General features: G+C 60.0%; 1 protein-coding gene across 6 annotated transcripts; it reads left to right on the top strand.

Moving 5' to 3' along the window:
- Nucleotides 1-1,731: 1,731 nt before the first annotated feature.
- FLNA (filamin A) lies at nt 1,732-27,226 on the top strand. Of its 6 annotated transcripts, none has more exons than XM_036887122.2 (48): nt 1,732-1,887; nt 4,961-5,448; nt 8,451-8,699; nt 8,801-8,898; nt 9,021-9,168; nt 9,718-9,836; nt 9,929-10,006; nt 10,097-10,259; nt 10,365-10,565; nt 11,110-11,247; nt 11,333-11,456; nt 11,559-11,695; nt 11,788-11,981; nt 12,147-12,260; nt 12,353-12,496; nt 13,115-13,238; nt 13,313-13,473; nt 13,560-13,650; nt 13,741-13,910; nt 14,175-14,292; nt 14,387-14,649; nt 14,875-15,472; nt 15,571-15,744; nt 15,824-15,986; nt 16,065-16,225; nt 16,316-16,486; nt 16,908-17,031; nt 17,124-17,280; nt 17,870-18,059; nt 18,215-18,238; nt 20,581-20,828; nt 20,933-21,028; nt 21,196-21,298; nt 21,386-21,526; nt 21,641-21,769; nt 21,940-22,113; nt 22,206-22,367; nt 22,458-22,661; nt 22,736-22,888; nt 22,991-23,113; nt 23,231-23,497; nt 23,647-23,784; nt 23,957-24,072; nt 24,602-24,734; nt 25,508-25,684; nt 25,846-26,064; nt 26,148-26,351; nt 26,738-27,226. In XM_036887122.2, exons 2-48 carry the CDS (start codon nt 5,076-5,078, stop codon nt 26,923-26,925), a joined length of 7,944 nt encoding a protein of 2,647 aa, XP_036743017.1. In that variant the 5' UTR covers nt 1,732-1,887; nt 4,961-5,075; the 3' UTR covers nt 26,926-27,226. The 6 variants fall into 6 exon arrangements, with proteins under 6 accessions (XP_036743017.1, XP_036743016.1, XP_036743021.1 ...); XM_036887121.2 differs by having other exon boundaries at nt 16,047-16,225; XM_036887126.2 differs by lacking the exon at nt 12,147-12,260 and having other exon boundaries at nt 16,047-16,225.

The raw sequence follows: 27,226 nt of genomic DNA, 5'->3' as shown, positions 1-27,226 counted from the left end.
AAAGTAGTAAGAAGACAAATATTGTGAAAATTAATGTGTGGAAGATTATAACACTCAGTATAAAACTGAATGGTTGGCTGACCAAAGCCTTCTAAAGAATGCCTGTGTTCCCACCCTGGAACACATCAGTTAATCTCAGTACTAGTCGCATGGCTAGTTGGAGATTCAGCTGGCCTTGGAAGCAGTAATGGAGCTGATTCTAGCATTTTCCAAAACCTTCAACACCTTCAAAGGAGGAAAGGTCTTTAATTTATTACCATCTTCACCACGGAATAGCCAGTGCTGTACAACCACCCTAGACTTGGAAGACATGCAGACCAAGGACCAAGTGTTTTGGGGGAGATGGGTGTGTTTTGGGGGAGGGAGGTAGTAGTGTAAAGAGTATTCACATGGAAGTAGGGGTGTGGAGGTCCAGCCACGTGGTCACCAGCTCATTTATGCCTCCCCCACACCTATTGCACCCCTGGCTCTGATTGCAATGCCTATGGTCGGTGGGTTTCCTCCCTGAAAGGACAGCCTTGGTCATGAGCTCCAACACAGCCACTTCAGGGGTCTGAACTCAGGTCACTCATCTGTGCTCGTCTATCAAGTGATGATAACCCACTGTCCTCCCCAGTGTGTGTGTGTGGGTCAATGAGGCGTGGGTTCCCACTGGAGGGAATACCGAGAGAGACCCTGGCACTGCCAGGAGATCCCACCTGGGTCAAAGTGGAAAGGCCATCCCCAGCCAAATCAGCAAAGGCAGCAGTGGCTACCGGGAGGCTGGGGGGGTGATCAGCACCTTCCTGTTAGTGTCTGTAGCTTGATCGCCTAACTCATTTAGCAGGTGTGACCAAACTTCTTCCTCCCTCCCTCTCCTTTCTTTTCTTTCTCTCCTTTAATGATGTAGAATAGAATAGAAAACAGCAGAGTGCTTTTCAGGTCATAAGGGAAAGATCTGAAAGTCTCATTTGGTGAAACGTTTGTTTCAGTGATTTGTCAAACTACTTACGTGACTGCACACGTGCAGGCGCAGGGTGTAAAATGTAACTCTTGGGGACTGTGGGCAAAATGTTAAATAACACTGCTTTATGTGGTCTTTCCTGAGGAAGTGACATTTGAGCTGCCGAATCTGAAGCTACCAGGAAATAAGCACGAAAAAGAGGAAGAGGGAGCTGGCAGTGCCAGGCTGTGGCTGTGCCTACACAGCTCACGGACACCTGGCTCTTTTGCGGCACCCCACTGCACACTGCCAGGCTTCAGGACTACACTGCAGTACGTTTCTGCTGCCCACTTCCAGGCCAGGCCTGGCGTTCAGCAAGGGCCAGATCAGTGGCAGCTGGATTGCTTGCTCACCACCAGGCTTCGGTCCCCACCCCACTGCGGCCTTGTGGGTGGTAGGTACTCAGGAACACCCGCAACGTCTGTTGTGCCCCAGCCCAGAGGGCAGAATCCGACTTGCCTGGCCAGCAGGGCTTGAGGCAAATGCAGGGAGCCGTGACTGTGGGCGGCTCCCTGGAAGAGGTAGCCTTTCCAGCTGGGCTGACACGTGGGCCCTGTAGACCCTGCGGGCTCTAGAGGCGAGCCCCCTTTTCCCCAGGGCGGCTCTCGCTGGGCGGTGAGCTCATCCTGGGGGGCGGCGTCGCCAGGCGGTCCGGGCACTTGAGCTCATGGCGCGCCACCCCCCTGCCCCACAGCTCCTGGACAATTTTACCAATTAAGGCTTTCTCGCCAGGCCGGGCCGGGCGCGGGGCGGGGGTGCGGCCAACAAGAAGGCGGGCGGCAGCCCATTCGCGTGGAGGCGCGCGGCGTGCAGCGACCGTCAGCGGAGCCCCGAGGCGCCGGGTGCGGGCGCGAAAGCGAGCCAGGCGCCACCCCGCGGTCGCCGGCCGCCCGCAGGGACAGCAGGTGAGGCCTCAGTGATTGGGCTCTTAGCGGGACGGTCACAGCACTGCTCGCAGACCTGGGGCGGCGGTGGCGAAGGTAGGCAGAGAGGCTCCGAGAACACAGGTGCCGGCGCGCACCCAGGCCAGATGCAGCTGGGCTTTGAGAGCTCTGGGGGCGACCCTGGTGCCTGGGAGTGCACCGTCCAGGGACTGCCTTCCCTCGCTCACCCGAGAATCTGTCGGTGCCCAGGAGTGTGGGAGCCCAAGGCCACGGTGGTCCCTGAGAGAGAGGGTGTCTGAGCGTTTGGCAGTATATAGGCTGGTGTGGCCATCCATGAGCCAGCCGGTGTGTAACTTATGACTGTCTTGGAAGGATGGGCACTAGGAGCAGGACATTATGTGGGCTCAGGGTGAATGGTTACCTGGAAGGATACTTCATGGACGGTGTGTCCCCCGGGGAGGGTGACAGTGGGTTCATTGCTGGCACTAGCCCTCAGGGCATCAGCTGCCTTGGTTGGACACAGGGCAGTTGTTTCCCGGGCTGCTGTGCTCTGTGGCTAGGGCAGGGGTTGTGACCAGGTACAGGAAGCAGGGGCTCCTCCAACACACCGGATTCCTGGGCTGGGTCCTGGGCCCATATCCCAGGTGGCCCTGAGCTGGATGTTCACTGCCAGCCAGGGTGTGAGCAGCAACGTCCCCCGATTCCCATGCCACCTGGGTTCAGGAAAAGTAGGTGAAGCCCACTGGCAGGCCCACCTGCACATGCGCTAGGCTTCCCGGTGAAGATGGGAGCTCGGGTCTCTTCTCACCGTGCCATTCTGCAGCTTTCTTTACCAGCTGAGGCGCCCCTGTGGGAGGGCCTGGCCTGGGGTCTGACAGCCTGGCTTGGGGTAGGGGGCGGAGTGTGTCTAACATCCAAGAATCTACTCCAAATAAGGGAAAATATGAAAGAGCTGGATTTTGACTTCCAAGGACTGCCCGATCTGGGGGCTTTGGGATGGGGCGCCACCTGGTGGTGTACTTTGTTCCCTATGGACAAGAACGCCATCTCTTGTCTCCCCAAATACGGAAAGCCTCAGGCTGGAACCCTTAGCTTCTGTCCCCTTTTCTGCTGGAGTTGACTACTGGTCAGTTACCTTGACTCAGTTTCCCCACTTTCTGAAGATTAAGGAATGAACCCAGTTGGATGGCACTTAGTGGAGAGCAAATCAATTCTTGATGTAATTCTGTCCTTGGAAACTTGCACTCCAGTGGGGCAGGGAGATGGACCAGAAGGGCCACATTCACCTGTCTTGAATGGGGCCTGGCAAGGAAGGATCCGTTCTTGTTCCCCCTTTACAGCTCTCCCTCCGTCCCGCACCCCAGTTCCCAGATGCTGTGGTGTGGAGCTGTGTGCAGGTGTGTCTGAAAGTGGTCAGAAGAGGGGAGAGTGCACAGGAGGTGGGCCTCACACTGGAGAATGCCATTTGGACCCCTCACAACTGGTGAGGAAGAACCAGTGGGGTGATAGCCCCAAAGTGAGCATGCTACAGGGCAGGGGAGATGCTGGCTGCGACCACAGCCCCACTGTGGGCAATGAAGACACTCAGTGCTCTACGAGAATCAACCATATTTGGGCATGACACTTGGGCTCATCCAGGGCCTCCTCTCTCCCTGGTCTTTAGCACATAATTTAATTACCACTATTCTGCAGCTCAATCTAGGAATCAAACAGTAGGAACAATGACATGCTTTTGTTGAAAAAAGATGTCAAGAAGGGAACATTGGAGAGGGAAGGGAGGTGCACAGGAGTGGGAGGAGTGAGTCCACTCTGGGAAGGAAGGCATGGGTAAGCTGTTTTCTCTTGACTAAAGAAGATGGAAGTGAGTGTCCTTAACAGGCTTCTTGTCCCTGTACCTTTGCTGGTCTGTCTCCCCGCAGCAGCCCCCCTCTGTCTCGAGAGTTGTCTACCAGAATATTAATTTTGAGCAGATTGCTCCCCATTGTCCCGGGGACACACTCCAGGCTCCTCAGCAGGCCTTGGCAGCCTGCCGTGTCTCACCCCCCTCAGTTCCCTGGCACCCCTGTCCTCCAGGACCCTCTCTGCACTGCCACAGGCCCTGAAGCCCACCCAGACCCAGGTGCTCAGTGCCTGCCTGCCTGGCAAGCCTTATTGGAACAGCCCCTGTACCCGTTCCCTGGCCACCTTCCAGGTCACACTGGGCTCAGGGTCCACTCCCACAGGAGAGGAAACCCCCCAGTGTCCCAGGTGGACCGCAAAGTGGGTCAGGCAGACGCTCGCGGTCTCTGCACGCATCACACGGCACCCTCTGCCAGTGCCCACTGGCACGCCCGGCCCCTTCCAAGACTGCTTGCTCCTGGAGTGCTGGTGGCCTCCTGGCCCAGTGCCCCATTTTCTCCGGGGTGGAGTGGTGAGGGAGAGAGGCGGTGGGGACAGGCGGGCGCAGGTGCGCGGGCCAGGGCCGTGCAGAGCGGGAAGGCCGGCCCGGGGCAGAGGGTCTGGGGGGGCGGCCGCTTGCATGGCGTGGCGCACGCGCGCAAGGCGCTCCCATCAGAGCCTGGCCCGGGACCCGGGCTCTCCGAGGGCTCGCTTGTAGGTTCGGGCCCCTTTCAGCTGCTGCCAGGGCCGCTGGCTCGGGTGCAGCCGGGAACCCCGAGCGCCGGCGCCTGCAGAAGGGGGTTAGCGGTGGCTGCGGGGACGGGGGGAATCCAAGTGACTTGGGGGTGGGCGAGCCATGCCACCCCCTCGCAGGGGCCTTGGGTAAGTAAAGTCCCTTGTATGGCGTGGCCGAGGCAGGCCAAGTGGTCCAGCGCCAGACGCTGCGCAGCGTTTCCACGCTGCAGGGTTTCCTGCAGTGAAGACGCGAGGCCGCGGGGCTTGAGTACGTTCTAGACCCCTTCTAGGCCCCACTATGCTCCCCTAGCCTCCCAGGGGTCAGGTCAGACCGCTGGGGAGGCGGCTGGAGAGGGTGGCATTCCAACTGGGCCGCGCCGGGAGGGCGCGATCCCGAAGCCCCACCCGTGGTCCCGCCCCACTTCGCCCCACCCCTATCCCCGCCCCTCGCCCCCATTTAAAGGGCTCGCTCTTTCCGCAGTGCAACCTCGGCTGTCTGCATCGCTCTGCGCACTCAGAGGTCCCTGCGACTTTAATTAAAGGGACGTCCCCTCGCCTAGGCTGCAGCACCGCCCCTCGGCTCCTCGAGCCTCAAAATGAGTAGCTTCCACTCTCGGGCGGGCCAGAGCGCGGCGGGCGCGGCTCCGGGTGGCGGAGTCGATACGCGGGACGCGGAGATGCCGGCCACCGAGAAGGACCTGGCGGAGGACGCGCCGTGGAAGAAGATCCAGCAGAACACATTCACGCGCTGGTGCAATGAGCACTTGAAGTGCGTGAGCAAGCGCATCGCCAACCTGCAGACGGATCTGAGCGATGGGCTACGGCTCATCGCGCTGCTGGAAGTGCTCAGCCAGAAGAAGATGCACCGCAAACACAACCAGAGGCCCACCTTCCGCCAGATGCAGCTCGAGAACGTGTCGGTCGCGCTCGAGTTCCTGGACCGCGAGAGCATCAAACTCGTGTCCATCGGTGAGGGCGTGGGGCCGCTCCGTGGCGTGGGGAGGACGAGGGCGGGAGCTCAGTGCGTCTTCCCGTCTCCCCCAACCCTCCCTCGTCGACCCCTCTTAGCCACTCCCTTTCGCCGTGGCGCTATCCCGGGGGCCCCTGGGCCGCGCAGCTGCACTCTGGCCTCGAGAACAAAGGCGTGCAGGCTGGCCGGACAGACGTGTGGACCGCTAGGCGCCCTCACCAGCCGCGCCCCGGGCTGGCCTGTGCCCAGGCTGAGCTCACATCCTCCGCAGGCCGTGCCCCCGCTGCTGCACCCGTGGTGGGAGTGGGCCTGGCGGAGTTGGGGGAGAACGACGGGTGCACCGGCCACCTTGAGGGGTTTGATTGAGGGCCTTCTGGCCTTCAGTCGCCGCTGTGGTTCCTAAACGGGGTTGGAGCTTGTGGGTCCCATTGTCAAAGGCTCACCTTTTTTTGATCATGGAAGATGGGCCCTCCCCCTGGAGATGGCTTCAACCCCTACTTTAGATCTCCCCGGGGAACTTAGGGGGCCAGAGAGGACCATTGCTAACAAAATGGCACCTTAGATGAGTCTGGGTGTTGGTCAGTGAAGGGAGCTGGCCTGTAGTCTACTTAGACACTAAGTGTTGATCTTGGGCGAAGCTCTTCCTGCCATGTAGGACTTGCTTTTCTGCTTCTAGAATGCAGGAGCTGCTTGGGAGGTACTTCAGCATGCACTGGGCTGACTACTGGGCCCGGCGCCAGTCCAGCTGTTGAGGCCCGCATTGAACCGGCCTAGTGCAGCATCCCAGGCTCTTCTCAAGGTGCGAGCCACTCAGGGACAGGCAGCAGAGCCGGTGACTGATTTGGGTGTAATGAGCAACAGGGAGAGATGGAGGGACCTGAGCTTTTTCCAGAATTGAAAGGAGCCTTCTGGCGGTCCCTGTGGCCCCGGCATGTTCGTTGCTGAGCCAGAGCCAGTTGAGGGACCAGGACCCAGATGCCCACGACTACTCAGAGGGCAGGTCTCAGGGGCCCCACCTCTTTCTTTGGAATGCCAGTTGAGGCTGAGGCCCACCCCTAAGTCTCAGCCTCACTCTAGCCAAGCTGAGTCATCTCTGGGGGGGGCAACCGGATGTGGGGAAGCGAGCCACACCCCAACTGTCTGGGGGGGTCTTCTCCCTCCCTTTTCTTGTGAGCTGGCTGGAGCAGGCCTAGTTCCCAGAGCTTTGCCATATAAGGCAAAAAAATGTTGGAAAGCGGCAGTGATTAGGGGAGGGAGGGGGCAGGCTGGCCCAGGGGCTGGGGAAAGGGGGTGGGATGGGGCGGGGCCGCACAACCAGGCAGTCTCCCAACCCTGGGAGGGGGATGGAGAGGACCCAGGCTGGCCTCCTGTGGACCAAGGCTGATGGGTTGGCTTGTGATCCCTGGGTCACTGAGGGCCTCATGCCTCCTGATGGCTCTTGGGCTAGACCCAGGACTCCAGAGGTGGGGACCTGGTGGGAAGCCCTGGCTGGTCCTGTGCCCTTAGTCTTCTCTGAACCTTCCGGTCAGCCCCAGCCTGAAGCCCCCCTCCACCCTCCGGCCACCATCTGAGGACAGTGCAAAGCAGTGGTGCAGGACCAGGACCAACCCAGTCTGGGAACAGGGGGGCTACTCTGCTTTGAGTAGTTCAGCTGGTCTTCAGGGTGCTGCCCAGGGGACTCAGAGGCCACCTCCCATTGAGAGCCCTTTTGTTGGTGTCCCTCCCCTTCCTCCCAACCCCAAGTTAATTCACTAGACAAGTATTTTATCTTGATTACAAGTCAGGGGCGGTTATTGGGGGGGCAGTATGCCAGCAGGATTTCAAAGATACCCTCTTAGAAAGCTTGCCTATTCTCAGGGCTCCATCCCCAGCCCCTCATCCCTTGAGGAGGCTGAGACCAAGAAATGTCTTGGGTGGGGTGCAGAGCCCAGAGGAGTTGCCATGGTGATGGGGTGCAGGGTACCCTCCCTAACCACTTCCCCTGTGGTGAGCTTGGCAGCTGCCCACCCACAACCCAGTGGCCCCTTAGGTGTTAAGGAGGTTAGGCAGCATTTGGGCAGGCTTTGCGGAGGCAGTAGGACTTAAGAACCCCACCTGTGGCCTCTGCCACCCCAGCTCCCGAACTGGCTGGGTGTCTGACCTGGCTCGCTGGCTCCTCTGCCCTCCTCAGGCTGGGTGAGCAGGCCCCTGGGAACGTACCCTTGCTGGCAGGCTATCCCTGCTGGGACCCAGTGAGTCAGGGCCATGCTGCTCAACCGCCAGTTCCCTTGGGCTCCTGGCCCCTCCCCTGAGCCAGGCTAGCTGCCTGACTCCCAGCTGGGCTCTGGGGGTGGAAGGGCACTAAGGAAGTGGGGGTGCGGTCACATCCTCCTCCCAAAGGGGCCTTGCCCAATGCCTCCCTTACAGCTTCCCCTGCCTCATACTGCCCACCCACCCACCCTGAGGCAGCAGTTTTTTTATTTCCCAACTGCCTCACGCACTGGCCTTCCTTTTCTCTCCCTTAGCCCCAGCTCTCCTCCCCTGCCAGCACTAGGTCAGGGGCCCCAGCATCTAGGCCCACTGGGGCCGGGCTGCTGCTCCGAGAGACTGGCGGTGAGCCCCTGCCTGGGCAGCTGCAGACAACAACTCCCACTCACTCTAGAGCTCTCTGGGCAGGGGGCTCCTCCAGAGGTCTCCTGGGCCCTGTTTGCAGCCTGGGTCCTCAGGGGCTTCCAGCAATGCCCCTCCCTGTACTGTACTGTCACCCTGTGTCTATGGGTGCCCCCCAGCCTCACCCAGGAGTGTCCTTCACCTCTGGACACCCCTGCATTCCCACAGGGGTCCTGAGCACAGAGTGCCCTACCCATAACCCCACCTCCCCTCCCCGCAGGGGGCTTCTCCCTCCTTCCCTGGAGTGGGGGGGGGGCTCCCACAACCTTCATATGCATGCATGTGTGTATACAGGGCTGCCGCGCGGCTCAGCTCCCTGCCCACCCAGTACTGCCCCTCTTTTGCCTCACAGACAGCAAGGCCATCGTGGACGGGAACCTGAAGCTGATCTTGGGCCTCATCTGGACCCTGATCCTGCACTATTCCATCTCCATGCCCATGTGGGATGAGGATGAGGATGAGGAAGCCAAGAAGCAGACCCCTAAGCAGAGGCTGCTGGGCTGGATCCAGAACAAGCTGCCACAGCTGCCCATCACCAACTTCAGTCGGGACTGGCAGAGTGGCAGGGCCCTGGGTGCCCTTGTCGACAGCTGTGCCCCAGGTGAGGGGTGTGGGGGTAGAGGACAGGGAGCTAGGGACTAGAGGGAGTGGCCCGTAAGGGGGTCCTGCAGCCCTGACTCAGCAGCCTTCCTCACACCACAGGCCTGTGTCCTGACTGGGACTCCTGGGACGCCAGCAAGCCCGTGAATAATGCGCGGGAAGCCATGCAGCAGGCTGATGACTGGCTGGGCATCCCTCAGGTACACCCCTGCCTGGCTGCCCAGGGCCATCCTGGGGGCCACAGCCCCAGTGGGAGGGAGGGGTCATGGCTCAGGAGCCTGAGGTTGGAGATCAGATGGCCCCTGTCTTCTGTCTGTGACAGGTGATCACCCCAGAGGAGATCGTAGATCCCAATGTGGACGAGCACTCTGTCATGACCTACCTGTCCCAGTTTCCCAAGGCCAAGCTGAAGCCAGGGGCTCCCCTGCGGCCCAAACTGAACCCGAAGAAAGCCCGAGCCTATGGGCCAGGTGAGGGAGCTGGTCTGTGGGTGCTCCTGTGCACCGACCTTGTCCCTGTAGGACAACACTCACTCTGTAAACGTAGAGGTACTGGGGAGTCTTCAGCCAAATGAGGCCTAGGTTATAAAATGCCCCCTGAGAATCAGACGGGAGTAAGTCAGGGTCGTCGAAACTGGGCACTTGGATAGTAAGTTCCCCACGTTACATAAGCCCAAGGTGGAGCGTGTTCGGGGGGCAGGATCCAGCTGCTTTACCGTAAATAGAGACCAAACAGCCAAGGCACCACGCAGGAACAAGGGCCCAGGCACACCCAAGTGTGCATTCCAGAAGACAGGCCTGGGCCCATCCCGCAGCAAGAGTGCGCCTGGGGCCCTAGGCCAGGCTTCATGGATCGGAGTTTACACCAAACTGGCTCACCCAGTTCAGAATGTGCCTGACGGGGATGGCAGAGAGGGGCACTGAGCCTGTGAAGATGGGAGCTCCTAGATGATGAGAGTGTGGAGGGTGAGGTGGCGTCCCTGACGGCTGGCCTGTGCCTTCCTCACCTTCCCTTGGCAGGCATCGAGCCCACAGGCAATATGGTGAAGAAGCGGGCCGAGTTCACTGTGGAGACGAGAAGTGCTGGCCAGGGAGAGGTGCTGGTGTATGTGGAGGACCCAGCTGGACACCAGGAGGAGGTAGAGCTGTTGGCGGGCAGGGCAGGGCACTGCAGTGCCTCCATTGCAGGGACCACTCTTAGCAAAGGCTTATGGGTTCCCTCCCACCACAGGCAAAGGTGACTGCCAATAATGACAAGAACCGTACCTTCTCTGTCTGGTACATCCCTGAGGTGATGGGGACTCACAAGGTGAGTCCTCAGTCTATGGGAAGGCTCGTGGCTGGGGCAGTGGCTGGAGGGCCCTGACCCCATTTCATGGCCTGCCCCTCCTGGGAACAGGTCACTGTGCTCTTTGCTGGCCAACATATTGCCAAGAGCCCCTTTGAGGTGTATGTGGACAAATCCCAGGGTGACGCCAGCAAAGTGACTGCCCAGGGGCCTGGCCTGGAGCCCAGCGGCAACATTGCCAACAAGACCACCTACTTTGAGATCTTCACAGCAGGTGAGGGGAGGCTGCCGAGGCTGGCAGGTCTGGGGGTAGAGCTGCTGGGCCCAGGAGCAGCCTGGAGGCTCTTGAGAGAGCTGAGCCGGTGCCTTGCGGTGGCAGGAGCTGGCACAGGCGAGGTGGAGGTCATGATCCAGGACCCTGCAGGACAGAAGGGCACTGTGGAGCCTCAGCTCGAAGCCCGGGGCGACAGCACTTACCGCTGCAGCTACCAGCCCACCATGGAGGGCATCCACACAGTGCATGTCACCTTTGCTGGCATGCCCATCCCTCGCAGCCCCTACACTGTCACTGTTGGCCAAGGTAGGCTGGTCCCGGCCGCCCCACAGTGGGGCGCTGTAGCCTGGGCCTCCCTCAGGAGGGGGACAGCTGGGGTAGGTGTGCTCCAGCCCCCAGCCCTGGCGCCCTAGGTCTCTGTTCTGCCACTGTCTGGGCACACTCTCTTTCCTCCCTGCTGGGGCCCTTCCTCCTCCCTCGCCCCTCTCTGTCTCTTCCTCCACGCTTTCACCTTCGGAAGATCTCGCTCCAGCTGTCTAGAAACCTGCTGCTCTCTGCTCTGCCTACAAGGTCAACGGTACTTGGATCTGTCTTCCTCTGGGAGAGGCAGGGTGGGCGGGGTGGGGGGGAACGGCGGCTGGTGTGGAGTAGGTGGGAGGAGGCCCACCTTGTCCTGAGTCCTAGGGTCATAGTCCCCAGGTTTTCTCAAGGTTTTTTCTTGTGTCCCTTGCCATCTAGGGTGGCCAAGTTCTAAGGGACCCCTAGACCCCAGTGGCCCAGCCCTGTGGGAGGCAAGGGAGGGGTTGCCAAGTGCCGGCTCCCAGTGGTTCAGCTAGCCCTCTGCCCACAGCCTGTAACCCGGGTGCCTGCCGCGCTGTTGGCCGGGGCCTTCAGCCCAAGGGTGTACGGGTGAAGGAGACTGCCGACTTCAAGGTGTACACGAAAGGTGCAGGCAGTGGGGAGCTGAAGGTCACTGTGAAGGGTCCCAGTAAGTTGGCCGGCAGCTGGGATGGGCAGTGGCAGCCCCAGGGCTGCTGCTGGGCAGGCCTAAGGCCTTCCCTTTTTTTGGACAGAGGGTGAGGAGCGTGTGAAGCAGAAAGACCTGGGGGATGGCGTCTATGGCTTTGAGTATTACCCCATGGTTCCTGGCATGTACACCGTCACCATCACATGGGGCAGCCAGAACATTGGGCGCAGGTGAGGTCCCAGGCAGACTACCTCTGCTCCTACTGGGCTGCGGCTGGTGCCCCTCCAGGGCAGTGTCCTTCAGCATGCCCTTGTGTGGCTCTATCTCGGCAGCCCCTTTGAGGTGAAGGTCGGCACTGAGTGCGGCGATCAGAAGGTGCGGGCCTGGGGCCCTGGGCTGGAGGGCGGCGTTGTGGGTAGGTCGGCTGACTTCGTGGTGGAGGCCATTGGGGATGACGTGGGCACCCTGGGTAAGTTGGGGGCTGTCCTATGGGCACTTGGGGGGAGAGGGCGGCCACCCCCACAAGACTGGGGCGCTGATGAAGTTGGCGGCTGTTGCCAGGCTTCTCGGTGGAGGGCCCATCACAGGCCAAGATCGAATGTGACGACAAGGGAGATGGCTCCTGTGATGTGCGCTACTGGCCCCAGGAGGCCGGCGAGTATGCCGTGCATGTGCTGTGCAATAGTGAGGACATCCGCCTTAGCCCCTTCATGGCTGACATCCGCGAGGCGCCCCAGGACTTCCACCCAGACCGGGTAAAGGGCACATGCTGCTGGCCTGGGTCTTGGCTCTGTCCTCCTGCTGCTTGGGGATCAGAGGGAAGATGGGTCTTGGGCTGCTATGCCCAGCAGTGTGCTTCTGGCACTCTGTCCTTGGTGGCCGACACCTGGTCTCCTGAGATCTGGGTGGCCTCCCATCAGGTGAAGGCACGTGGGCCTGGATTGGAGAAGACAGGTGTGGCTGTCAACAAGCCGGCAGAGTTCATGGTGGATGCCAAGCATGGTGGGAAGGCACCTCTCCGGGTCCAAGTCCAGGTGGGATGTGCACCCATGGCAGGGGGCTGGGTAGGCAAGTGCCCAGGCCCAGGCACTGGCCAGTGAGCTGCCTGCTCCTGCCTGCTTTCCAGGACAGTGAGGGCTGCCCCGTGGAGGCATCCGTCAAGGACAATGGCAATGGCACTTACAGCTGCTCCTATGTGCCCAGGAAGCCTGTGAAGCACACCGCCATGGTGTCCTGGGGAGGTGTCAGCATTCCCAACAGCCCCTTCAGGGTGAGCCAGCGCTCTGTGGGCCCATCTCCCAGGGTGCCTGCTCTGGTTTTATCCAGCACTGTTAGATCAAACTCAAATACCACACTGTTTGTCCCTTTCAAGTGTAACTCTTTGAGCACATTCAGAGTTGTGTAGCTGTCACCAGTTGAAAGTTAGGACACTGTCATCGTCTCACAAAGAAACCCTTTTACCCCCTCAGCCCCCACTTGCCCTCCTGGCGGGAAGCAACTACTAATGTGGTTTCTGGCTGTGTGGGTTTGCCCACCTGTTCTAGACATTTGTCATCAGTGGAATCACACACTAGGTGGCCTTCCATACCTGGCCGCTTTCACACACTGTAATGTTTGCATTGTGGGTCATCCACGCAGTAGCATGGATCAGCACTTCCTGCCTTTCCGCAGCTGAATAACATTCCATCATCTGGATGGACCACGTTTTCTTCATCAAATAATTCGTTGATGGACTTTGGGTATTTTTGGCTGTTGTGAATAGTGAGCACCTTTAATCCTTTGGTGAACCACCAGAGCTTCCAAGGTGGTTGTACCACTTTCTGTGGGTGAAGGAGCCCCTGCCTTGCTTAGAGAGGCCATGCCCTTGACTTGCCCCTGTGTCCTGCAGGTGAATGTGGGGGCCGGTAGCCACCCAAACAAAGTCAAGGTGTATGGCCCAGGAGTGGCCAAGACGGGGCTCAAGGCTCATGAGCCCACCTACTTCACTGTGGACTGCACAGAGGCCGGCCAGGGTAAGGCCCTACCTTGGGTGGGTGGGCAAGGTGCCCCTAGGAAGTCCCAGCCTCCACTCCTACCCCTGCCGCAGGTGATGTCAGCATTGGCATCAAGTGTGCCCCTGGCGTGGTGGGCCCCACGGAGGCTGACATCGATTTCGACATCATCCGCAACGACAACGACACCTTCACAGTCAAGTACACACCGCGAGGGGCTGGCAGCTACACCATCATGGTGCTCTTTGCTGACCAGGTGGGTGCTGCTGCCCCTGACCCCTGACACTGCTAGAGGTCTGGGTGCTGCTGTCCTTTCAGCTCCTCTCCTCGTGCCCACTGCAGGCCACCCCCACTAGCCCCATCCGGGTCAAGGTGGAGCCCTCCCACGATGCTAGCAAGGTGAAAGCCGAGGGCCCTGGCCTCAGTCGCACTGGTGAGGATGAGCGTCCTGTGGGGAGGATGCGAGAGGGTCTCAAGAGGGCTTGAGGTGGGGTACCCCTACACAGTCACTGTGTATCCTCAGGTGTTGAGCTTGGCAAACCCACCCACTTCACGGTCAGTGCTAAAGCTGCTGGCAAAGGCAAGCTGGATGTCCAGTTCTCAGGGCCGGCCAAGGGGGATGCAGTACGTGACATGGACATCATTGACCACCATGACAACACCTACACGGTCAAGTACACCCCTGTGCAACAGGTAGCTACCTTGACCCCCACAGCTGTACTACATCCCCTGAGCCCATGGGCCTCCGTGCATGGTGCGCTGGGTGGGCTGCTCTGGGGGGCCCTCACCCCTATTCTCATCTCCCATGTGGCAGAGAGGAGACATGGAAGGCTGGGTATGGGGGAGAAAAGCCAGGGTCTCTCTGGCCGTCATCCCCTCCAAGCCCAAGTGGGGAAGCCACAGGTCAGGGAGACCAGGGTCATGACCTATGGCCCTGTCCTTCTGTACCCCTCCCAGGGCCCAGTGGGCATCAATGTCACTTACGGAGGGGATCCTATCCCCAAAAGCCCCTTCTCGGTGGGGGTGGCTCCAAGCCTGGACCTCAGCAAGATCAAGGTGTCAGGCCTAGGAGAGAGTAAGTAGATGGGACCCTTGTAGTGGTCACTGAGGATGCCCCCAGGGCCACCTGGGCTGGGCATCACAGTTCTCTCTGTTCATCATCTCAACAGAGGTGGATGTTGGCAAAGACCAGGAATTCACAGTCAAATCAAAGGGCGCTGGTGGCCAAGGCAAAGTGGCATCCAAGATTGTGGGCCCCTTGGGCACAGTAGTGCCCTGCAAGGTGGAACCGGGCCTGGGGACTGACAACAGTGTGGTGCGCTTTGTGCCCCGAGAGGAGGGACCCTATGAGGTCGAGGTGACCTACGATGGTGTGCCTGTGCCTGGCAGCCCCTTCCCTCTGGAAGCCGTACCCCCCACCAAGCCTAGCAAGGTAATTGGGGTGTTGGAGGCCACTCACGTCTTTGCAGACTCACCTTCATCCTGTCTCATTTTGTTCTTCTGACAATGACCCTGCCTAGGCCTGCTTGTGCCTCTGTGTGGTGGGGGAAGGAAACCAGAGCAAGAAGAGGTAGACGGAAGGTCAGGCTAGGGGTCTGGGATCAAGGTCAGGGAGGTCAGCGTGACTCCAGCTCCTGACCTACTCCTCTTCCCTCAGGTGAAGGCGTTTGGGCCAGGGCTGCAGGGGGGTAGTGCAGGCTCCCCTGCCCGCTTCACCATCGACACCAAGGGTGCTGGCACAGGCGGACTGGGCCTGACAGTGGAGGGCCCCTGTGAGGCCCAGCTCGAGTGCCTAGACAACGGGGATGGCACATGCTCTGTGTCCTACGTGCCCACTGAACCTGGGGACTACAACATCAACATACTCTTCGCTGATACCCATATCCCCGGCTCCCCATTCAAGGCCCATGTGGTTCCCTGCTTTGACGCGTCCAAGGTCAAGTGCTCAGGACCTGGGCTGGAGCGGGCCACTGCTGGTGAGGCAGGCCAGTTCCATGTGGACTGCTCAAGTGCAGGCAGCGCAGAGCTGACCATCGAGATCCGTTCTGAGGCGGGGCTGCCCGCCGAGGTACATATCCAGGACCATGGTGACGGCACACACACCATCACCTACATCCCTCTTTGCCCTGGGGCCTACACTGTCACCATCAAGTACGGCGGCCAGCCAGTTCCCAACTTCCCCAGCAAGCTGCAAGTGGAGCCTGCAGTGGACACCTCGGGTGTCCAGTGCTACGGGCCTGGGATCGAGGGTCAAGGTGAGAGGCCCCACCATGGGACCCAGGAACCAGGAGGGAGCCAGGGTCCCCAGAGCTCCTGGAGACCTGTCCCTCCTCCCACTATTCTCCCTCTGCAGGTGTCTTCCGAGAGGCTACTACCGAATTCAGTGTGGATGCCCGGGCTCTGACACAGACTGGAGGGCCCCATGTTAAGGCTCGTGTGGCCAACCCCTCCGGCAACCTGACTGAGACCTACATGCAGGACTGTGGTGACGGCACATATAAAGTGGAGTACACCCCTTATGAGGAGGGTGCGTGCTGGGGCTCCGGAGGGCGGGGGTGGGAGCAGGGCAGCCTGGGCTTCTCCTGACCCAGCCTGCTCTCCTCCAGGTCTCCACTCTGTGGATGTGACCTATGATGGCAGCCCTGTGCCCAGCAGCCCCTTCCAGGTGCCTGTGACTGAGGGTTGTGACCCCTCCCGAGTGCGCGTGCATGGGCCCGGCATCCAAAGTGGCACCACCAACAAGCCCAACAAGTTCACTGTGGAGACCAGGTGAGCATGCACCCCGGAGGCAGGGGCTTCCATGGGCCTTGGAACCCCATGGAATAATAGAGTGTCTGTCTGGGCCAGGGGAGCTGGCACAGGGGGCCTGGGCCTGGCTGTCGAGGGCCCCTCTGAGGCCAAGATGTCCTGCATGGATAACAAGGATGGCAGCTGCTCAGTTGAGTACATCCCTTATGAGGCTGGTACCTACAGTCTTAATGTCACCTATGGTGGCCACCAAGTACCAGGTGAGGAGGCAGGTCTGCTGAGGCCAGGTGGGGGCCACCTGCTCACACTCCACTTCTGTCTCACAAAGCTGCCATTTCTCTGGCTCCTAGGCAGTCCTTTCAAAGTCCCTGTGCATGATGTGACGGATGCATCCAAGGTCAAGTGCTCTGGGCCTGGCTTGAGCTCAGGCATGGTCCGTGCCAACCTTCCTCAGTCCTTCCAGGTGGACACGAGCAAGGCTGGTGTAGCCCCACTACAGGTCAAAGTGCAGGGTCCCAAAGGTGAGTGTTCACATGCGTAGGAGTAGGGTGTCAGGGAAGACACAGTCCTCTCTGGGCAGGCTGGGGAAGAAGACTGGGGGTCTAGCTCTTGGAGGCTGGGGAAGATGCGAGGCAGTTGATGGAGGAGCCTCAGATGACAGTTGAGCCAGTGCCTTGGGACGGGCCAGGGAGGCAGGATAGACAGGACTTGGCCACTGAGCACTCACGGTGAGAGGAAGGGAAAGGTCTGGGGTAGCACCCTGATGAGTGCCTGGTGTCACAAGGGCTCAGGGCCATTCCTGGAAGACCAGTAGGTGAAAGCCAAGTGAGGTCTAGGCCTAGGGTGGGGGCTGGGTGGACAGCTGAGCTCTCGCCATACAGTGTGGAGGGGCTGGGGGGCCCAGGGAACAGGCTGAGGCTTTGTCTTTGGGACCGGGGCCAGGCCTGGTAGAGCCAGTAGACGTGGTGGACAATGCTGATGGCACCCAGACTGTCAACTATGTGCCCAGCCGTGAGGGGCCCTACAGCATCTCAGTGCTATATGGGGAAGAGGAGGTGACCCGCAGGTAAGGGATCTGGATCTTTCTCCCTGAGAGGGGGAGGGTCCTGGACTGGGTGCTGAGAGCCTTCTTGACTGATCATGAAACTGGCTCAACAGTCCCTTCAAGGTCAAGGTGCTGCCTACGCATGATGCCAGCAAGGTGAAAGCCAGCGGCCCTGGGCTCAACACCACTGGTGTGCCTGCCAGCCTGCCTGTGGAATTCACCATTGATGCAAAGGATGCAGGAGAGGGCCTGCTGGCTGTCCAGATCACGGTGAGCTGACTGCCTGGGTGGCCACATGGCCCTGCTGGATTGTATCTCCAGGCACAGGGAAGGCAAGGGAGGAACGGGGCCCAGGCCAGAGCATCAGGCAACGTGGAGCATGCAGCCAGGGTTGGGGGACAGTCCTGGTCTCTGGTCTCCCTTAGGGCCATGCTTAAGAGGGCCAGTTTCCTGACTTTGAGCACATTATGGAAGCCTTTAGTGCTTCAACTTCCCAAGCTGTAACATTCTCATGGGCCAGGTATAAGGATAGAACTCTGAGATCTTCCAGGGGAGCTTCTCCTAGGCAGGCCCTACGGTAAATGATGGGAGCTGAGAGGTGCTTATGGAGATAAAGATGGACGCCAAGCTCCCTGGCCCTGCCTGTTGTCATGTTGGGAAGCATCAAGCATTTTGGGGCTTCCCTTCTGAACCTTGCCCATGGTGAGGTAAGGGATGCAGTGGGATGCAGGCAGCCATTTGGGGCCATGGTGGTTGAATGGCTTGGAGGTGCTCGACAGTTGCTCCTTGAGAGGGCCTGAGGTAACCCTGTGCCTGGTTGGGCTTGGGCCAACCACCTCCCCTGTGCTCTGCCATACAGGACCCCGAGGGCAAGCCCAAGAAGACACACATCCAAGATAATCATGATGGCACATACACGGTAGCCTATGTGCCAGATGTGACAGGCCGCTACACCATCCTCATCAAGTATGGAGGTGATGAGATCCCCTTCTCCCCATACCGTGTCCGGGCTGTGCCCACTGGAGATGCCAGCAAGTGCACAGTCACAGGTGAGCCAGCCTGCCAGCGGCTGCGGCGCTCAGCACGGGGCTTGGGTGTGCCTGTGTGCAAGGGCTCGCTGCTTGGGGCGGCGTGTGGGAGTGGGGGCCGCCCCCTTGAGTGACTCACCTGACCTTTGTCCTTGCTCTCTGCCCTCTCACCTCAGTGTCAATCGGAGGTCACGGGCTAGGTAAGCTGCTTGCTGGGGCCACTCCCAATGCCCCTCCTGCCCAGAGGGCAGCTTCCTTTCCTCTTCTGTGCTGATTCCCAGGACGGTTCCAGCTGCAGCTCTTGGCAGGGACAGGTGGGGCTGGAGGGTGAGGGCCCAGGGAGGCCTCTGGAGAGAGCATGAGCACTCCAGCCTTCCCCTCCTCTGGGCCTCCATTTCCTGTTCAGAGAAGTTGGGTTGCAGCTGAGAGCTTTGGGGTGAGGTGCGTCCTGAGAGGCACCCCACTGGGGGCTCTGGGGTCTGGGGATCTTGGCACCCCAGGGGATCCCGGGGGCGGGCAGCAGGCCCTTCCTTCTCTTTCTCCTTCTATGTCAAGGGCTCCTGCATGGGCTAAGGGGACAAAGGGGTCTCCCCCAACCAGTGGGAGTCCCTGGCCCTGGCTGGATCCGCAGACCCCCATCCCCACCTCCCAGGGCCTTGTGTACCAGGCCAGGGGAGGGGCAGACTGCATGAGCGGGTGGGGCTGGCTGGTAATGCAGTAGCACCAGCAGCGACCGCTTGGGCGGCCAGCATGGCGGGGCCTGGCCCTGCCTCAGAGCCCCAAAGTGCACTTGGTGGCCTGCCCACCCTCCCCAGCTTCCCACCTCCCTCTTTCCCTTCTGTTCCCCCAGCAGTGACGTTATTCCGATGGTCCCTTACCAGGCATGGAGGTTTTCTTGCTCAGGCATGGGAAGGGAGAGCCAAACTCTAGCCAGGGACGCCAGTAAGAGGCAGTGACCCCAGAGCCTCTGAAGGCTGCAGGCTTGGAGCATGCACAAGGCAGCCTGGGCCACAGCTGGAGAGTGGCTAGTGTTTTGTGGCAGGGACTCCCTGGCTCTGTGGAGCAGGTCCCAGGATCTGATGGACAGGCATGTGTGCCTAGGGTGGAGGAACAGGACTTTGGAGACCAGGGGCAGATTCAAGACTTGGTGAAGGAATGGGCCAGCCTGCCATTCCTGGCCACTGTGTGCAGGATGGAGGCAGAGAGCTTAGCTGGAGAACCGAAATCAACTTCGAATCAGTCAGCAGGCTAGCTTGGAGCAGGCTGATGATGATGGGGTTTGAGGCAGGAGTCAGCTTGGGGAATGTACTTTGAGGATGGAGCAGCCAAGACCTATTGGTGGACTGGGGAGTTGGGGTACCTGTGAGATTGGGCCTGGGCCATTAGGTAGATGGTGGGTCCAGGTTCTGAGCCAGTGAGAAGAGGTGTGGTGGGTACGAGGTGAGGCCTCCCAGGGCCAGGTGGGCAGCAGGCATTCAGGTCTACAGCTCAGGACATCTGTGGAAGGCCAGCCTTGACCCCACCAAACCCACAGTGGGAGCCCTTGGCCAATAGGGGAGTTCAGTGGCAGGCTGGTCAGGGGGACCTCCTTGAACTTAGCCCTTGAATGGGTTTGCTGTTGCCAGCTGCTTCCCTGGCAGGAGCCGGGCCACAGGGAGCACTCCTGCTGCCAGGCCTCACAGTCCACAGTCCCCCAAGCCACGGCTGAGCCCAGATCATAACGTCACTGTCCCTCCCTTTTCCTTGGGCATTCTGGGGCCCTGGAGGCTGCTCAGCTGATCTGCCCTTGCAACCTAGCAGCAGTGGCTGTGGCTTGGGCCTCCTGTCCACCTTCCCCTCGGGTGCTGCCACTGCCTGCCGTGCTGCTCCGGCGCTAACCCCACCGCCTCCCTGCTTCCCTGCTCCCAGCTCCCTGCCTGCACCGGCTGCCCTGGCTGCCCTGGCTGCCCCTCCCCATGAGCCTCCCTAGCGCACATTCTCAGTTGCCAGGAAACTCCAGTTTCACCTTCAGGCCTGGGCGGTGGGATGCAAGTGCCACATCCCCCCACGCTGCAGCAGGACTTTGCCTCACCGCATCTGCACACAGCACTGGGGCCCAGGGGCCAGCCGCAGGGGTGAAGGCAGCTGTGGGCCCCGCCAGAGCACTGGCACTGGTCAGCATGGTCCACAGCACCAGCCGAGGCCAAGCTGGCAGCGGTGGGGGGTGTTTGTGGCAGCAGACATTTTGTACCCTGATGGCAGCCGTGGCTTTATGGGCCTCCAGGCCCGCCCTTCCTCCCAGACACCTGGGTGCTACCTGTTGGGCTTTTCCTATGTGAGGGCTACCCCCCGAGACACGACACCCTGGCTTGAGGAGGCCCAATGGACCCTTTCCTGCCTTCTGAGAACCACTCACTGTCCCAGCTTTGGGGGTGGGGGCAGGAGGCCTGGCTGTGCTTGGTGGTGGCAGTAAAAGGCCTGGGCGGGCAGCAGGCGGAGCGCAGTGTCCTGAGCACCAAGTTCACGCACTGGCCCCCCTTTGGGGACCCGCCCTGCCCACCAGGTGCTGGCATTGGCCCCACCATCCAGATTGGGGAGGAGACAGTGATCACTGTGGACACCAAGGCAGCAGGCAAAGGCAAGGTGACCTGCACTGTGTGCACACCTGACGGCTCTGAGGTGGATGTGGACGTGGTAGAGAATGAGGATGGCACCTTTGACATCTTCTACACAGCCCCCCAGCCGGGCAAATATGTCATCTGCGTGCGCTTTGGTGGCGAGCATGTGCCCAACAGCCCTTTCCAAGTGACGGTCAGGAGGGGCTAGGAGGGAGGGGTCTGGGCAGAGCCTGGTGTGGCCCCACTGGGGTTCCTGTGTGATGACAGAGTCTCCAGCTCTTGTATGTTTCTCCACAGGCGCTGGCTGGGGATCAGCCCACAGCCCAGACCCCGCTACGGCCCCAGCAGCTGGCTCCGCCGTATACCTATGCCCAGGGTGGCCCGCAGACCTGGGTATGGCCTGCCCACCTCCTCCCAGCTTGCCTAGCCCTAGGAGACACTTGGGGACTGGCTAGCTTGTATCCCATGAGGCCTTGTTCTGCCATATGAGAAAAGCCCCACATCCTGCCCAGGACTTACTTCCTATAGCCCCATACTCAGGCCCTCTGTCTCCACTGCAGGCCCCAGAGAGACCCCTGGTGGGTGTCAATGGGTTAGATGTGACCGGTTTGAGGCCCTTTGACCTCGTTATCCCCTTCACCATCAAGAAAGGCGAGATTACTGGTGAGTGGGGATGTGAAGGAGCTTGGGTGCCACAGGGGCTAAGCTGTGCCAACAGGCTACCCTGACCCCAGCCCCACTGCCCTGCAGGGGAGGTGCGGATGCCCTCAGGCAAGGTGGCACAGCCGGGCATCACCGACAACAAGGATGGCACTGTGACTGTGCGCTATGCACCCAGTGAGGCTGGCCTGCATGAGATGGACATCCGCTATGATAACATGCACATTCCAGGTTTTCCCCCACAGCATGCTGCACTGGCTCACAGAAGCCCAGGGCTGGGGTGTGGGGGGGTACTTCAGGGTAACACAAGGCCCCTATTCCTTGTGGCCTTTCTTTCTGCTTCAGGAAGCCCCCTGCAGTTCTATGTGGATCACGTCAACTGCGGCCATGTCACTGCCTATGGGCCTGGTCTCAGCCATGGAGTAGTAAACAAACCTGCTGTCTTCACCGTCAACACCAAGGATGCAGGAGAAGGTAAGTGGCAGCTCTAGCCTTGACCGGCCTGTGTGCTTTGAGATGCCCTCATCCGCTGGAGAGCTGGGTATGGGGAGAATCTCCCCAAATGGGGCATCCTGCTCTGCCACGCTTGCCTGGTGGGCCTCCTCATTGATGCAGTTCCCACCTTCACCCATGACTCTCTCCAGGGGGCTTGTCCCTGGCCATTGAGGGCCCATCCAAAGCAGATATCAGCTGCACCGACAACCAAGATGGGACATGCAGTGTCTCCTACCTGCCCGTGCTGCCCGGTGACTATAGTATCCTGGTTAAATACAATGAGCAGCACATCCCGGGCAGCCCCTTTACTGCCAGGGTCACAGGTGGGTGGCACTGGAAGCCATGACAAAAGCAGGTAGGTGGTAGGGTGGACACAGTCTCTCCATACCTGGACACACAGACTGTTCCCTGCCAGGTGACGACTCGATGCGCATGTCGCACCTGAAGGTGGGCTCTGCTGCTGACATCCCCATCAATATCTCGGAGACGGACCTCAGCCTGCTGACAGCTACTGTGGTGCCACCCTCAGGCCGGGAGGAACCCTGTCTACTGAAGCGGCTGCGCAATGGCCACGTGGGTAAGAGGCTGAGGAGCAGGGCCTTCTGGAAAAGAAGCAGGCTTGGAGAGGCATGCCTTTCCCTGCCTGACAGCCCCAACCTGTGCCCAGGAATCTCATTCGTGCCCAAGGAGACGGGGGAGCACCTGGTGCATGTGAAGAAGAATGGCCAGCATGTGGCAAGCAGCCCCATCCCAGTGGTGATCAGCCAGTCAGAGATTGGGGATGCCAGCCGGGTGCGGGTCTCAGGCCAGGGCCTTCACGAAGGCCACACCTTTGAGCCTGCAGAGTTTATCATCGACACCCGTGATGCAGGTAGGTGGTGGTGGCCTGCCAGCTGGGACAAGACCACTGCTTGGTCCCTTGGCTTAGGGGTGTCCCTCCATTAGGCTATGGTGGCCTCAGCCTATCCATCGAGGGCCCCAGCAAGGTGGACATCAATACAGAGGACCTGGAGGATGGTACATGCAGGGTCACCTACTGCCCCACAGAGCCTGGAAACTACATCATCAACATCAAGTTTGCTGACCAGCATGTGCCTGGTAAGTACAGCATCCACACCTCTCCCTCATGGCTGGGCGACCCTCCTTGCCACCAGCAGAACGTAAACTGTGTGGGGCATGGGCTGTGCTTTCCTCCTGCAGGCAGCCCCTTCTCTGTGAAGGTGACAGGAGAGGGTCGGGTGAAAGAGAGCATCACACGCAGGCGACGGGCCCCATCAGTGGCCAATGTTGGCAGTCACTGTGACCTCAGCCTGAAGATCCCTGGTAGGAGCTGTAGGCAGCCAGGGAGCGGTACTGGGGAATTCTGGGTGGGTAGCAGCCCCAAGGGCAGGGGTGGGGCCTGGGGCTCCTGCTTATTAAGCTGTTGTCCTCCACCTACAGAAATTAGCATCCAGGACATGACAGCTCAGGTAACCAGCCCATCAGGCAAGAGCCATGAGGCTGAGATAGTGGAAGGAGAGAACCATACATACTGCATCCGCTTTGTGCCTGCTGAGATGGGCATGCATACAGTCAGCGTCAAGTACAAGGGCCAGCACGTACCTGGGAGCCCCTTCCAGTTCACCGTGGGGCCCCTAGGGGAAGGGGGAGCCCACAAGGTTCGTGCTGGGGGCCCCGGCCTGGAGAGGGCTGAAGCCGGAGTGCCAGGTAGGCCTGCTTCCTGCTAGGCTTTTGCTCTTCTGGGCTGGGGTGGGGAGTCAGGGAAGCAGCTGGCAGCCGTGCTCATCTTGGCCACGGTTGGAGGGGGCCGAGGCCAGGGGAGCAGCCTTTTAAAAGGACACACTACTTTCCCATAGCTGAATTCAGCATTTGGACCAGGGAAGCTGGCGCCGGGGGCCTGGCCATTGCTGTCGAGGGCCCCAGCAAGGCTGAGATCTCCTTTGAGGACCGCAAGGATGGCTCCTGTGGTGTGACCTATGTGGTCCAGGAGCCAGGTACTGAAGGCCTGGCCGTGGTGTGGGTTTAGGTCTATGTAAACAGTCCCCCTGGCTCCCACCCTCCACCTTGAGGTTTCAGGGTCACCCAGCTGTCTGTGGGAGGCGGGAGGCTCAAACACTGAAAAGTGGGGAACTCCCAGCCTGCCCTTTATGCTCTCTCCCTGCCCAGGTGACTACGAGGTCTCAGTCAAGTTCAACGAGGAGCATATCCCTGACAGCCCCTTCGTGGTGCCTGTGGCTTCTCCGTCTGGCGACGCCCGCCGCCTTACTGTTTCTAGTCTTCAGGTGAGGCACTGAGAGAAACCGCCCGCCTTGGGCTCCTGGGCCCGGCCAGACCAGAGCCACCGCACAAAGGCCTTGGCCCTGTGTCAAGTGACCTGCCCAGCCCAGCTCAGGGCATCGGGCATCTGCTCTGGCCGGGTGCAGCCCACACTTGGGGTTGGCAGGAAGCACCCCTGCCCACCGTGTGGAGTTTTTCTCGTGTCTCAGGTCTAAAGGCTTTGAACAGAAGCCTGTGCCCCTTGAGCACCAGGGCTGAGGTTTAAAGAGGGACAGCCTGTCAGGGCCGAGTGCTGCCCAAGGGGCAGGGCCACCTCCCTCCCTGATGTCAGGGTGTGTGATTGCAGGGGAAAGGGGTGGGTGGTGCGTGTGGCTGTGGCTTGTTGCCCCTTCAGAATCAATGGCTCTCCCTCTTTAAACCAAGTTGGACGCCAGATGGGTAAGTTCAACCCCATGGGCCTCCTGCTTCTGGGGCCCTGCCGTCCCTTACCCCGGCTCCAGCTGCAATGTCTAACCACGTCTGCTATGCTTCCAGGAGTCAGGGCTAAAGGTCAACCAGCCAGCCTCTTTTGCAGTCAGCCTGAACGGGGCCAAGGGGGCGATCGATGCCAAGGTGCACAGCCCCTCAGGAGCCCTGGAGGAGTGCTATGTCACAGAGATTGACCAAGGTGAGGCCCTGGCCCTGCCCGGGCACCCAGCCATCTTCCCTGGCCCTGCTGGGAGCAGCGGGCCTGTCCAGCTGGCTGAAAGCAGGCTGAGAGTATAAAAAGAAGATAGATTCTGTAAGCAGCCGAGAGAGGGCCCAACGCCAGGGCTCCCTCAGCCAGGCAGCCCTTCCCCACTCCTGACCCAACAAGCCCTTTGGGATCTGGCTCGGCAGCCATGGCTGCTGGGAAGGAGAAAGGCTTCTGCAGGCAGTACTATGTAGTCTCCTGAGGGAGAGGCCCAAAGTCTAGCTGTGGGGCTGGCCAACCTTTCAGCCAGGGTTTGGCACTTGGCAAACAGGCCTAGGGCAGCCTGCAGGGGTAGGAGGGGTTGCTCAGCCAAGTCTCACTACTCTCCTGCCTAGTTCTGCCCCTTCCCAGTGTCATGACCTCCAGAGGGAGTTCTGGCCTGCCTCTGAGCTCTAATTAACATGCAAGGAATACGGCATTCAGGGTAGCTTTTCCGAGGAGGCATCGAGGCAGGTGTTTTGTCTATAAAAGATTTCAGTCCAAACGAACCCCAATAGTGGGCTGCTTGGGCATCTAAAGCCTCAGCCCTCAGGCTTCAGGACGCCTGTGCTGCTGGGTGCGTCCAGCACAGTCCCTGGAAGAAGTTGAGTGGGCCACATGGACCTGCTGGACTCCAGCTGTCAGGCAAAGGAAACTCCTCAGAGATGCCACTTGCTCAGTCTTGGAGGAGAGGCCCCAGGCCCACAGCATGCCCTTCTGCTCCTCAGATAAGTATGCTGTACGCTTTATCCCACGGGAGAATGGTGTGTACCTGATTGATGTCAAGTTCAATGGCACCCACATCCCTGGAAGTCCCTTCAAGATCCGAGTTGGGGAGCCTGGGCATGGAGGGGACCCAGGCCTGGTGTCCGCTTATGGAGCTGGCCTAGAAGGCGGTGTCACAGGTAGGTCATAGGGTGCAGCTTCCAATGTGTGGATGTGGCTGCTAGGGTCCCCCTTCTCCAACCACTCAGTGACAACAGGAGGTGTGCAAAGGTGACAAGTTGACGCTCGGGAACAGGCTGGGGAAACGTGCCAGTCCCTGTCTGACCTCCTGTGCCCCCAGGGAGCCCAGCTGAGTTTATCGTGAACACAAGCAATGCAGGAGCTGGGGCCCTATCAGTAACCATTGACGGGCCCTCCAAGGTGAAGATGGATTGCCAGGAATGCCCTGAGGGCTACCGTGTCACCTACACCCCTATGGCACCTGGCAGCTACCTCATCTCCATCAAGTATGGTGGCCCCTACCACATTGGGGGCAGCCCCTTCAAAGCCAAAGTCACAGGTAAGCGTCGTACCACACTGCTGGTGCCCAGCCCCAATGCCTGGCACTCCAGCCATCTCAGCCCCACCTGCTCTGCCACACAGGTCCTCGTCTCGTTAGCAACCACAGCCTCCATGAGACCTCATCGGTGTTTGTGGACTCCCTGACCAAGACTGCTGGTGTCCCCCAGCATGGGGCCCCAGGCCCAGGTCCCACTGATGCCAGCAAGGTGCTGGCCAAGGGCCTGGGGCTGAGCAAGGCCTATGTGGGCCAGAAGAGCAGCTTCACGGTGGACTGCAGCAAAGCAGGTGGGCACCTGGGCCCCAGCTACAGCCCCAGCCCTCCCAGAAAGACAAAACCAGACATAAGACTGAATGGCTAGTGCCAGGGAACACAGGAAGTGGGGGTGAGGTTGGGTGGAAATGCCTTTTGGGGGGTATGACTGTTCTTTGTAGAGCCACCTTTCCAGTTGGGCCTCCCTGCCATATCCTCTGTTTTTCAGGAAAGTGTCTTGAGGGAGCTGTAGTTTGCTATGCTAGCTTGGGGGATAGGAGTGTTGGCAGCTCTTTAGGAAGCCTGTTATGCTGAACAGACAAGAAGGGGAGGGGAGGATACAGGACAAGAGGAAGGGGGGTCAATGTAGTCATAGCTGAAAGGTGGGCCTGGCATTAAAGCCTCTTTCCTTCCCCTCCAGGCAACAACATGCTGCTGGTAGGGGTGCATGGCCCCCGGACACCCTGCGAGGAGATCCTGGTGAAGCATGTGGGCAGTAGGCTCTACAGTGTCTCCTACCTACTCAAGGATAAGGGGGAGTACATGCTGGTGGTAAAGTGGGGCGATGAGCACATCCCAGGCAGCCCCTACCGTGTCTTGGTACCCTGAGCTCTGTGCCCGTGCTGGCCAGCTACTCCTAGAACTAGAAATGTCCCCGTGCCTAACCCCCACCCAAGCAACCCCCCTTCTCCTCAGCCCTGGAGCCCTGGCTACCCCATCACTGCAGCCACCCCTGCACTCACCTGCCTCCACTTGGGCAAAGGAGAGAGGGAAGCACAGGTAGCCTTCTGGTGGTTCTGCCTGTCTTCTTCGATTCCAGGAGGGGTAAGGGTCGGGGGTCCTGTGCACAACAACCCACTAGTTCTTACCCCTAGCTAAGAGGAATAAAGTTCTGCTTCCTTTCTCCCAA

This window comes from Manis pentadactyla, chromosome X, assembly GCF_030020395.1.
Source record: "Manis pentadactyla isolate mManPen7 chromosome X, mManPen7.hap1, whole genome shotgun sequence".
In the NCBI taxonomy this organism is placed as follows: Eukaryota; Metazoa; Chordata; class Mammalia; order Pholidota; family Manidae; genus Manis; species Manis pentadactyla.
Note: the sequence above shows the minus strand (reverse complement) of the source record. Positions and strands in the feature narration are given on the sequence as shown.

Coding starts and splice junctions, on each gene's coding strand:
- FLNA (XM_036887121.2), top strand. CDS start 5,076: ATGAGTAGCTTCCACTCTCGGGCGGGCCAGAGCGCGGCGGGCGCGGCT. Junction 10,566..11,109: donor CACTGTCACTGTTGGCCAAG/GTAGGCTGGTCC, acceptor CTCTGCCCACAG/CCTGTAACCCGGGTGCCTGC. Junction 21,299..21,385: donor CAAGAAAGGCGAGATTACTG/GTGAGTGGGGAT, acceptor ACTGCCCTGCAG/GGGAGGTGCGGATGCCCTCA.